This window comes from Sinocyclocheilus grahami, unplaced genomic scaffold, assembly GCF_001515645.1.
Source record: "Sinocyclocheilus grahami isolate Dianchi unplaced genomic scaffold, SAMN03320097.WGS_v1.1 scaffold861.1, whole genome shotgun sequence".
Taxonomy (NCBI): domain Eukaryota; kingdom Metazoa; phylum Chordata; class Actinopteri; order Cypriniformes; family Cyprinidae; genus Sinocyclocheilus; species Sinocyclocheilus grahami.
The window spans coordinates 278,300-289,634 of NW_015506040.1; the positions used below are offsets into that span (position 1 = coordinate 278,300).

At 35.2% G+C, this 11,335-nt stretch overlaps 1 protein-coding gene across 2 annotated transcripts; it reads left to right on the forward strand.

The window, feature by feature from the left end:
- Positions 1 to 4,206: 4,206 nt before the first annotated feature.
- LOC107563200 (reticulocalbin-1-like) lies at positions 4,207 to 9,322 on the forward strand. 2 transcript variants are annotated; one of them, XM_016248008.1, is made up of 7 exons: positions 4,207 to 4,668; positions 6,604 to 6,797; positions 6,892 to 7,070; positions 7,216 to 7,276; positions 7,440 to 7,639; positions 8,359 to 8,504; positions 8,585 to 9,322. In XM_016248008.1, the coding sequence occupies exons 1-6, from the start codon at positions 4,448 to 4,450 to the stop codon at positions 8,464 to 8,466; spliced, it is 963 nt and encodes a 320-aa protein (XP_016103494.1). In that variant the 5' UTR covers positions 4,207 to 4,447; the 3' UTR covers positions 8,467 to 8,504; positions 8,585 to 9,322. The 2 variants fall into 2 exon arrangements, with proteins under 2 accessions (XP_016103494.1, XP_016103493.1); XM_016248007.1 differs by having other exon boundaries at positions 8,359 to 9,322.
- The last annotated feature ends 2,013 nt before the right edge of the window (positions 9,323 to 11,335 follow it).

The following is an 11,335-nucleotide window of genomic DNA, read 5'->3' on the forward strand; positions in this document are numbered from 1 at the left end:
ACTTTCCAGAAGGCCAACAATTTACTAAAAATGTTTTTAAAAAACTATTTACTTATAAGTATTCTAATTTGTTGAGATAGTGAATTGGTGGGTTTTTGTCAAATGTGAGCCAAAATCATCACAATTAAAATAACTAACTTTAAATATATAAAATATAAAAACTCTTTAAATATAAAAGATGTACTTACAGTCTTTGAGTCAGAACAGCCGGCATTGTAGTCTACTCTCCCAGGATCAGGAAACGATCCTCCATAAAATGTACTGCACACATCTAAATATTTGGGTTGAAGTGTTCTTGAACAGTGTTGTAAATACAACTTAACCACTGATTTCGAGTCGTGTCGATTTTTGGAAGGCCAAACAAAGTAGTTTCGCTTTCACAACGAAACACAGCATCACACACGGAGGCCTTGAGTGAGCAGAGGCCGGGGGATAAAGTGAGGAACGGCCGGAGGGCTAGAGTGAGCAGAGGCGGTGGATTCGACGAAGGAGCGTCCGGAGGGCTTGCGGCAACCACATGTGATGACCCTGGGCTGGACTCAGCTTCGTCCACGGTGAAAGCCGATCCGCCGATCCACAGCGCAAAGTTGTTGTATTTCCTCAGCAACCAGCACGGATCAGCTCCAGGCATGACGTAGCAGATATCGTCCTCTTTTGGAAGGCCAAACAAAGTAGTTTCGCTTTCACAACGAATCACACAGTGCCTTCACGACACGGCGGCGGCAACAACAATACTACAGCGAGAATAAAAGTTACGCCTTCTTTCTTTGCGTGAACATTTGGGCAACGTTATGCAAATCTTCCCACAAAGTGATGTAGATATGTGGGGGTGTGTTAGAATGAGCCATTTTAGGTAGGTGTGGCTGACTCTTAAATTTTATAAAGAATATCTCTTTGGATTTGAGACTTTAGCCTTTGCAACTTTACAGATCTTCTTTATGCACCAAGAGCTTGTAACACTCCAAAGAGAAAGGACTAATTTAAATCGCATTATAGGTCATAAACCCCGCCTTCTTCATGTAAATAAAACAAAATCTAACTACACTTCAAATTAATTTTTCCCAAAGATGGTTTATGTCATTTTATGTATTTCATATTACACTAATGTATGTTCAAGTGTTCATTTTTCTAGAAATTTTAAACCCCGCCTTCTTCGTGTAAATAAAACAAAATCTAACTACACTTCAAATGAATTTTTCCCAAAGATGGTTTGTCATTTTACGTATTTCATATTACACTAATGTATGTTCAAGTGTTCATTTTTCTAGAAATTTTGGTTTTAGTTAGTTACTTGATTCTATAAAACTAGCTGATAAAAACATCACACTAATCCACAAGTAGGCTAATCCACACGACTCCAAGTTAACATCTTGTGAAGAAAAAAGCTCTGTGTTTGTAAAAAACTAACTGTCATCAAGATGTTTTTAACTTCAAACCATAGCAGCCAGCCTAAAAACGTGTTCATAATCCATAATAACTTTCTTACAAACACACAGCTTTTCACTTTACTAGATATGAATCGATGTACATGGAGCCGTGTGGATTATTGTGATGTTTTTATTATTCACAAATGTGTTCTGATTAAGAAACTAATTTGTCTACATCTTAGAAGGCCTGAGAGAGAGTGAGCACATTTTAATTTTTGAGTGAACCATTCCTTTAAGTTTTTAATTTGGTGATTTTTTCCCCCAGTGTACCCAGATCACACAGTTTGAACGAGAATATGTCTGTTTTTTTTCGCAGGACCCTAAAGCATTTGAGTTCTCATGAGGCGCTCCAGCTGGCTAACTATGAAGAGATGTGTCTGTGTTTCAGTCCAAGCTGGATGGTTATAATCATCACATCACTCACTCCACCCAAAAGCACATCTTGCTTGCTTTTGTTTCCTCTCAATCATTTTTGCATCTTATGTCACTTCCAGATTTCAGATCACAGGAAGCATTTGGTGTCACCCCCTGATTATCTTCGCCTTGTTCAACCTTCCCTTCTGTGATCTTTTTTGATAGATACTGAATAACAGATATTATAGCTTTAAAGGCTTGGATGATGGAGATTATGAGTGTGTGTGTGTTATATTTGAATGTAACAAACATATGCTGCTCTCACACAGAGTTATTTACTTCAGGATTCACTGCTTTTGACCAAAACAGGTTCTGACTTTTCAATGACTTTCCCAAAAATTTTAAATTACAATATACATATTAAAAATATTATTTAAAAAAATATTAAATGTATTAAAGCGGAACATAACTCAATATTTAACTCGATATATACGTCAGGGTTAAAGAAAATGGCAATATATATATACATTTCAAATAATAACATATATATTAAAATCTTTTTTTTTTCAACAGTATGCTGTACATAAATTGTGATTTCTTCTCTGTGTACTTTTTTTATTCGTCGTTGGACTGGCCTGGCAGCTAATCAGCAGTGTTACAATCATGGTCAGTTGTCTAATTTCTCTAATGAATTGTCAGTACTATGTCATATATTGTTGAATATAAGACACATGGTTATGAAAACTATTCTAATTAATAGAAAATTTGTGCTGGGAGCCAAACTAATGAATTAACACTTCCTCTGTCTGATGAGATGATGAGATGATTAATAAAGCCTTCGGGTTTAGAAACTGAAAATAACCACAAGAGGTACAGTATCAGCATTAGCATCTAACAAAATAACAATAAGCTTAAAGGAAGAATTTCAATCCACCAGAACCATAATGCTTTTCTATAAATTCCTATTGTCCTCTTATGGAAATTCCTTCTTTTTCTTAAATAAATGCATGTACTGTATATAGATTTGAAAAGTTATCTGAAGAGTGAACTAATGTTTCTTCTAGCCTTGCTCATCCGAATAACCACCGTATTCTCACCATCAATATATTTCCATTTGATTAATGGCATAAAACTGGTCATGTAAAGCTAGATTAAAATCTTTAAGATAGATTGTGCATGAAACAATTTTTAAAATCTTTCCCAATGCTCAAAGGATCATTTATCACTATAACATGGTGCTATGCTACTATTCTCCTCACTGATGCCTTCCATTTGCAAAAGGCTTTTTAATGTAGGCACAGTGAGTGAGCACACAGTTCATGTGCACGAAAGGTCTGCAGATCAATGGTTAAGAGACAGAAAGTAATTTTATCCTTGCTCTTTATGTTAAGCATGGCAGCACGACAATTATTTGCCCAAGTACTGAAGAAATGTTATGTGGAATCAGTTTGCAAGGAGTAGCCGATAGTCGATCATCAAGAAAGTGTCTTTATCTTATATAGATTGACATTTACATTGTTAAAAGTGAAAGGTGTGTCTTTTTTCTATAGGCCAGCTTTCTGCCAGCCTCCACTATAAAAATAAATTAGCTAATTAAATTAAATGCAAACATCTATGATGTTGCCAGTGTAGTTTTCGGCGAATCTTGTCCAAATGTTCATACGAATTTATTCACAAATTAATAAATATTTCCATATGTTTTAAATTTGCATCAGCTCATGTAATGTACTGATGGAATAACTTGCTGCCAGTGTCATCTCCAATTCCTCTCTACAAACAGGCCAACATGAATTTTTTCATTAATTATTTGCATAATATGCTAACACATGCCATCTTTCCAGCACAAACTGAGAGCCACAGCTCTGTTATGAAACTAGCCTAAGGCCAGTGGCCTTTTATTTGAGTAATGAATTGTTAATGTATTTAAATTATATTTGCTCTGTCAGTTTAAATCAGCTCAATTTGGTGATTTAATGAAACATAGCTGTATCTGACACCGTAGTCTGTTAGCTACTATTTCATGATGCTTAACTTCATAGCATTGACTTATCTTTTTATGGTTATTTGACATTACGTTTTAGGAAATACATTTTACAGCTGCATTGGGAGTGGGTAATAAATCTAGTTAACATTTTTCATGTTTAATGCAAATATCTGTTTAAATATGTTCAGTCTCATGCTGGAAATGAACTTATCACTAATAATAACACTATACATTTTTTTTAGCTATGATAAAAAATTGTAATACTATAATTTTAAATTCTCCTACTATGGGATTCCGACGCAGACGCTACTGCGTGTCATCTTGCAACGTGGCGTCCACGCCCATCTCGGGTTAAAGACAACCGTTTGACCAATAGCAGAGCTTCTAACATTCCGCCTGCATGCTATCCGCGTTATGATTTGCTGTTGCTTGACACGCACCCATTCTAGGTTTGGTTGTAGCCTAGCCTTCAGTGATCCGCCGGGTATGTTTGAATCGAAAATGAAAAGAACTGACTTGTGCTCTGATTGTTTTGTTCTGAGTTGACAACAATTGAAACGCGTCTCCTTGGCAACCGCAGCTTCTGCGATTTTGACGGTGGTCGATCACGTAACTTAGTTAGAGCTTATAACTTTGTGCCAGTTTTAAACGCTCTCTTTGCTTTGGATTGCGTCCTTCAGGCATGGATGTCTCGACGTATTTATGGTTTTTGTCGCTTTGCACGTGTCTGGCGCACGGGAAACCCACTCTCAGGAAAGAAAGAGTTCTTCACGAGCCTGAACTGATCAGACAACCCCACGAAGATAACCAGAGCTATCAGTACGACCACGAGGCCTTTCTGGGCAAAGAGGAGGCCACCACATTTGATCAGCTCACCCCAGAGGAAAGCAAAACCAGATTAGGGTAAGACTGGGGGTTTGGTTCAGAAGAGCTACTTAAGCATTGAAGCATGTCTTTATATGTGGATCAATGACAGAGAAGCCTGTTAAAGATGACACAAAGGAGAAATAGATTAAGAATCTAATATAAAACGTGTGAAGTTGTTAGAAATGGAAGAATTTACATCATTTTCCACAGGGGTACTTCATTTGTCTATTTTATGTCTTTAATGTCACATGACAACAAAATCCCTCCTGCATGGTGGTTGCCACACTGTCATGTTAAATATAGAAATGTGTCGAATATCAGGGTTTATCTCGTTTCTTGCCAATGTAACAAGTTTCCAGCTCAAAACTACCTCGTCCTCTTCCCACAGAACTCCCTCTCCAGTCTCTCTTAACATCACAACGTGGCATCAGAGATCCAAATAATGTGCTGTTGACAGTCTTCTAGTCACTTGCACTCTGGTTTCTGGCAAGAACATTTCTGGGTCGTAGTTCAACCAAAAATAAGCATAATGAAATAAGAAGTTATATTTTGCTTAAATAAAACGAAGTCTGTGACATGAAATGCAAATATAGATAAATAAAATGTTTTTAAAAATGTAAAAAAAAAAGAAAAAGGTAAAATATTTTATTGCGTTTTAATATATATATATATATATATCTTTTAGTGCTTAATATATAACGTGTTTCATTTGAGATTACCAAGGTAGTATTACAGTAATGAGATACATCACTGAGTAATAAATACCAATGAATAATGTAAATTATTAAAATAATATTAATAATATTAATAAAAACATCCATAGAAAATATGGATTAAAAATAATAATAATAATATCGTAGTATAAAAATAGGATATATATGTATATATATATGTATGTGTGCTTGTGTGTATATATATATTCTAGGGAATTGTGCACTTCTAATTTTATAGCAACAGTTTGGACAGGACCCTTTTCTATTCTACTACTCGGTGTATAAGGCAAGGTTCAAAAATAAATTATTGATTTATTGACTTAGTCGGTGTGGAAGAACTTGACTGGTCTAATCCCAGCTGAACACCTCTGGTGTGATTTTAAATGCAGACCTTGAGCCAAAAACTCATCACCAAACACCAATGACTTGTACATGTTGGAAATTAACCAGTCATTATTAATAATAACAATACTATAACATTTTAGCATCTATAAAAATATATATTTTTATTAAAACAAAAAAATAATATCGCAGTATAAAAATAGGATATATATATATATATATATATATATATATATGTGTGTATGTATGTGTGTGTATATATTCTAGGGAATTGTGCACTTCTAATTTTATAGCAACAGTTTGGACAGGACCCTTTTCTATTCTACTACTCGGTGTATAAGGCAAGGTTCAAAAATAAATTATTGATTTATTGACTTAGTCGGTGTGGAAGAACTTGACTGGTCTAATCCCAGCTGAACACCTCTGGTGTGATTTTAAATGCAGACCTTGAGCCAAAAACTCATCACCAAACATCAATGACTTGTACATACAGTATATGGACAAAAGTATTGGGACAGAAAAAAGCACCTCCAAAACTGTGGCAACAAAGATGGAAACATAATTCATGTATTTAAAAATTGTATTTCCATCTCTGTTGCAAAAGTTTTGGAAGTGTCTAAAATGACTGTACCCATATGTACAAGTCATTGGTGTTTGGTGATGAGTTTTTAGCTCAAGGTCTGCATTTAATGTCACACCAGATGTGTTTAGCAGGGATTAGACTTTATGCAGAGTTGCAGACCAGTCAAGTTCTTCTAGCTTTGAATTGAATCTTCTAGAATTAGTTTGATCCATCATGTTTGAGGTGAAAAGCTAGAAATGTTACTCTGGTGTCCATTCTAATATGTATTCTCTGTAAGTTTCCATTTTATTCTCTTTTTTTTTTTTTCTTTCTATCCATTTATAAATTCCCTAGGAAAATAGCTGATCGTATTGACAGCGATGTTGATGGATATATTACCACTGATGAACTCAAGGCCTGGATCAAGAGAGTACAGAAACGTTACGTCTATGAGAACGTTGCAAAGGTTTGGTCTGACTATGACCTGAACAAAGACAACAAGATCTCATGGGATGAATATAAGCAAGCAACTTACGGTTACTACCTTGGTGAGTCGTTCTGATCTGAATTTTCTCAAAGTTTTAATATTAATTAAATGTCAAAAAACGCCACCTTCATGAGATTCATCTTCTCTTCTCCCAGCCAATCCAAAAGAGTTTGAAGATGCAACAGACCAGTTCAGCTTCAAGAAGATGCTTCCGCGAGATGAACGCAGATTTAAAGTTGCTGATCTCAATGGTGATTTAGCTGCAGAGCGAGAGGAGTTCACTGCTTTCCTCCACCCAGAAGAGTTTGAGCACATGCAGGAAATTGTGGTTCTTGTGAGTGTCACTTGGATTATGGGGTTTGGAATTTAGACAGTGGTACTTACTGTCAGTTTAATTACGCAGACTATTGGAAATAACCATCATGCTATTATTTCATAAAGTAACTGATTTTCCCATTTACTGTACTTTCTTCTATCAGGAAACTCTGGAGGACATTGACAAGAATGGAGATGGTCATGTAGATGAGGACGAATACATTGGTAGGTTAATCTGTATTTTTGTATGAAGGACGAAACACTTATAACTTTTTGTGAGTTTTAGACACTGAAACTCTTGACAAAATTGACATTTTTGGGGTGAACTATCATTTTAATGTTCTGTATCCAAGGGAAGACATTTTCAGTCTTTTCTGCTATTTTACAGCGGACATGTTTGCTCACGAAGATGGCGGCCCAGAGCCAGACTGGGTTAGAACCGAGAGAGACCAGTTTTCAGATTTCAGAGATCTGAATAAAGACGGGAAGATGGATTTAGAAGAGATTCGTCACTGGATCCTGCCGCAGGATTATGACCACGCACAGGCAGAGGCCCGGCATCTGGTGTACGAGTCCGACACAGACAAGGTGAGAACCTACTGAGATGCATACTAAAGATTAATCAGGAGAAAAATACCTTAAGTATGAAGTTATTTAAATGTAGTAATTTATTTGATACACATTAACATTAAAAAGTTTTTTTCAGTACAATTGATTTTTTTTAAAAGCTTTTATTCAGCAGACACACATTAGAGTGACTTATATATTTCAAATAAATGCTGTTTTTTTCTGTTCATCAAAGAATCCTGAAATATCACAAAATATTAAACGGAACACGGAATTTTTTTTTAAACCAGTTACTTGATCAGTAATTTTAGGACAATTAGTTAGAGTAATTCCTGAAAATTTATGTCCCAAGGCAGATTAGATATTATTTTTAGCTATTAAAAATGGTGTACATTGTACATACAGCTGCAATCATTTTTTTTTTTTTAATGTAGCTTACTAGATTTCCAACTGTTTAAAGATACCTTTACCAGAAATGTTAATTTTACCAACAATTTTATGACAATTTAATGTTTTGTGTGAAAAATTGGCTGACGTTCAGTCACAGGAACACGCATGTTAAACATGTTTATCATCAATTCCAGAGTTGCCAATGTCATGGATTCAAGTAGAAGACTCTATTAGTCACTATTGCGAACACACATTACATTTATGAATTTAGCTGGCGCTTTTTTCCCAAAGCATCTTACAAATGAGGAATATAACCAGTCAAACATACATATGAAATGTTATAATTTTAGGACCAGATGCTGACCAAAGAAGAGATTCTTGAGAACTGGAACATGTTTGTGGGCAGCCAGGCCACCAACTATGGTGAAGACCTTACCAGGAGCCACGATGAGCTATGAGCCCAAGTGAGGGTGAGGATCTCTACCTGAGAACGCAGGTATCCTGGACTCAACCTCCATGGCATCCGTTCCATCAGAAGCCATGCCAGTGACTGACAAACTGACTGATGTATTGCAGCTCTACCTCACAGACTGGACATCGAGGAATCACTGACTGATGGCTGTCCCTAATACACACTTAAAAAAAGGATTTTCTCCTTCACTCTGTGCTTTTTGTGGGTGGTCAAGGAAATCCTCTGTCCTGGTGGAATGAACTGCTACAGATTTCTTCAGCTGAAGCGGAGCCTTTTAACTCAATTAAAAAAAAATTTTTTTTTTTTTTTTAAAGCAATCATACGATGACGCCTGTACTTATACAAGCTGTGCCTATTTTTGTCTGGTGTCTATTTATTGGAACAAGGATTACTATTCGTTTAGAATTTGAATTGAATTTCATTCTTTGATAGATAATACAATGCTTTTACTACAGAAAGAACTACAAGTAAGTGTTGAAATACAGTTACTCTACAGTACAGTACTCTAAACATGCAATTATGTTGTAGATGATCACAGATTTCCCATTGCTGGCCAATAATGAGTCCTTTATGTTTTGACAAACTCTACATGTTCTAAACACAGCTGCCTCTGATGCATTATTTTTGTCTCTCTTTTTTCATTTACACATGTGATCTGTTCTGCTCATGTCTGATAAAATTCAGCCCTATTCAGACAGTAATTATAACTCTGGGGTTCTGTTGTTTGATGAACCTAGAAATCATATTTTACCATATGGATTATATTTGATGTGTATGAAGTGTTTTAATGTATTAAGAAATTAATACTTTTATTCAGCAATGATGCATTAAATTGTTCCAAGTCACAGTAAAGACAATAGATTAAACACTTTTAAAATTGTAATAAGATTTCACAATATGACTGTTTTTACTGTATTTTTGATCAAATGAATGACTTCTTTAAAAAAATATATATATATATATATATATTATATTATAATTTGTTGGATCTGTCCGCTGCTTTTGATATGGTGAACCATAGATTCTCCTGTCAACCCTATTGGAAAATGGCATCTCATGAACCGCACGCCAGTGGTTTGAGTCTTAATTTTAGGATTTTTATAACTATTTGGTCTGCTTCTTTTGGTGCATTATTTCCTGCAAATGAGTGAAGTGAATTCAACCTGGCATCTAATACTTAAGGCAAAACTACAGCTCCATGTGTTTACCTCCAGTGACATGACTCTAGTGGATTCTTATTGGAGATACTGTAATATCAGATCTCTTATAGTGCATGTCTGCAGAACAACCGTATCCAATAAGATGCCCTGCAGAAGCCAATCACATAATTTGGTGAAGAAAAAACATTTGTCAAAGTTAGTAAGCCAGTTAATGTAAGGATTTCCGGGCCTCCTGACCCACTGCCTGCACGTTGAGTAAATACAGTTTACAATTGCAATTTCCTCCCCTTTTCCAGCGTATTTTATGTGTCTCAGGTTCTGAACCCTGAGCTGAAATTACCTGTTTTCATGTGTTTTTTTCCTCTTCAATATGCCTAGCAGAGTTTACATAAATGTGTATTTAGCCTAAAGATAGTTGGAATTCAAAAGACTTTTGTCTTAAAGAGTTTCTTGCTTTTTATAGATAAAAGGAAATATGTGTTTCCATAGGCTACTGTTTTTGTGTCATTGAATGAAGTCTTTTTCCTCCCTCTAGTGGTTAATAAATTAAGAACTGATATAGTTTTGTCATTTCTTATCATAAATCCTGATCTTTTAGGAAGAAAATGGGAAATTATGCTATCATAAAGCCCTCATGATGTAAATATTTAAATGGAACTGCTACTCAATGCTAAAAATGTTAAATGTTAAAATGTTATTTTTTCCATTTATAAATCAGTTTTTAAGTTCCATTCTCATTTATTTTCTGTATGCATTTTGCTGCAAATTCACTGAATTACATTTTAATTCATATTGATTTAATGGTGTCTGCATTTCCACCATCAGTTCTCCAGTAGATGTGACTGTACAACGAACATCTGTGCCTGTGTTTATAAATGAGGTTAAGTTGATAGGCTCATCCCAGGAGATAACCCAGATTCCTTTAGGACTTTACAACAAATACGTTCAGCCTTGGGGATCTTATTTCTCTTGTGTCTTTCTCTTTCCTTTCCCTCAGAGACCTAAAGGGGCTCAAATCAGTTCCTCCCTGAAGACCTTCTGATCAAATCTCTCACATGTTAACAAATGTAAACATGTTAAAATGCCATGCGTATGTTTTAAAGGTATAATTCGCCTGAATGTGGATAGGGGGCTATCATGTCCAAAAATGACCAAGTAAGATGCATTGTGCAATATAATCTGGATGACGATAATCGGTCACAGCAGGGTTATTATAGGTTACTAAAAGATTCAAATAAAAGATATTAAAAATAAGTGAAATAATATTTTAAAAACATCTTTTATTTTAACTAGTTGCCAAAGCAACATTTTAAATTTTTGTTTCATTTAACTTGTACTAAATAACTTATAAAATGACAAAACTAATAAAGTACAACCCCATACAAAAGTTCAACAACCCCAGTCTTCCCACTTTTTGTTTTGTTTCATTTTGTTTGGCCTGAAAGTAAGTGAAAATGACAAGGACAACAAAGTGGTGAGTCTTTCTGCATCTTGTTTGATATATTTATTTTACTTTTTTTCCATCTCCACTGCTTTATATGGGCCACTCTATACATCTACATCATGTATACACTGCACATCCATATATTTCTATCATGAATGCATCTGTCTTTAAATAAGTTTGTCTGTGTGTCTGGGGAATACTCTGACTTTTCCTCTCTGCCAGTTTCCTCTCAAGGTGTTTTACCCTCATCT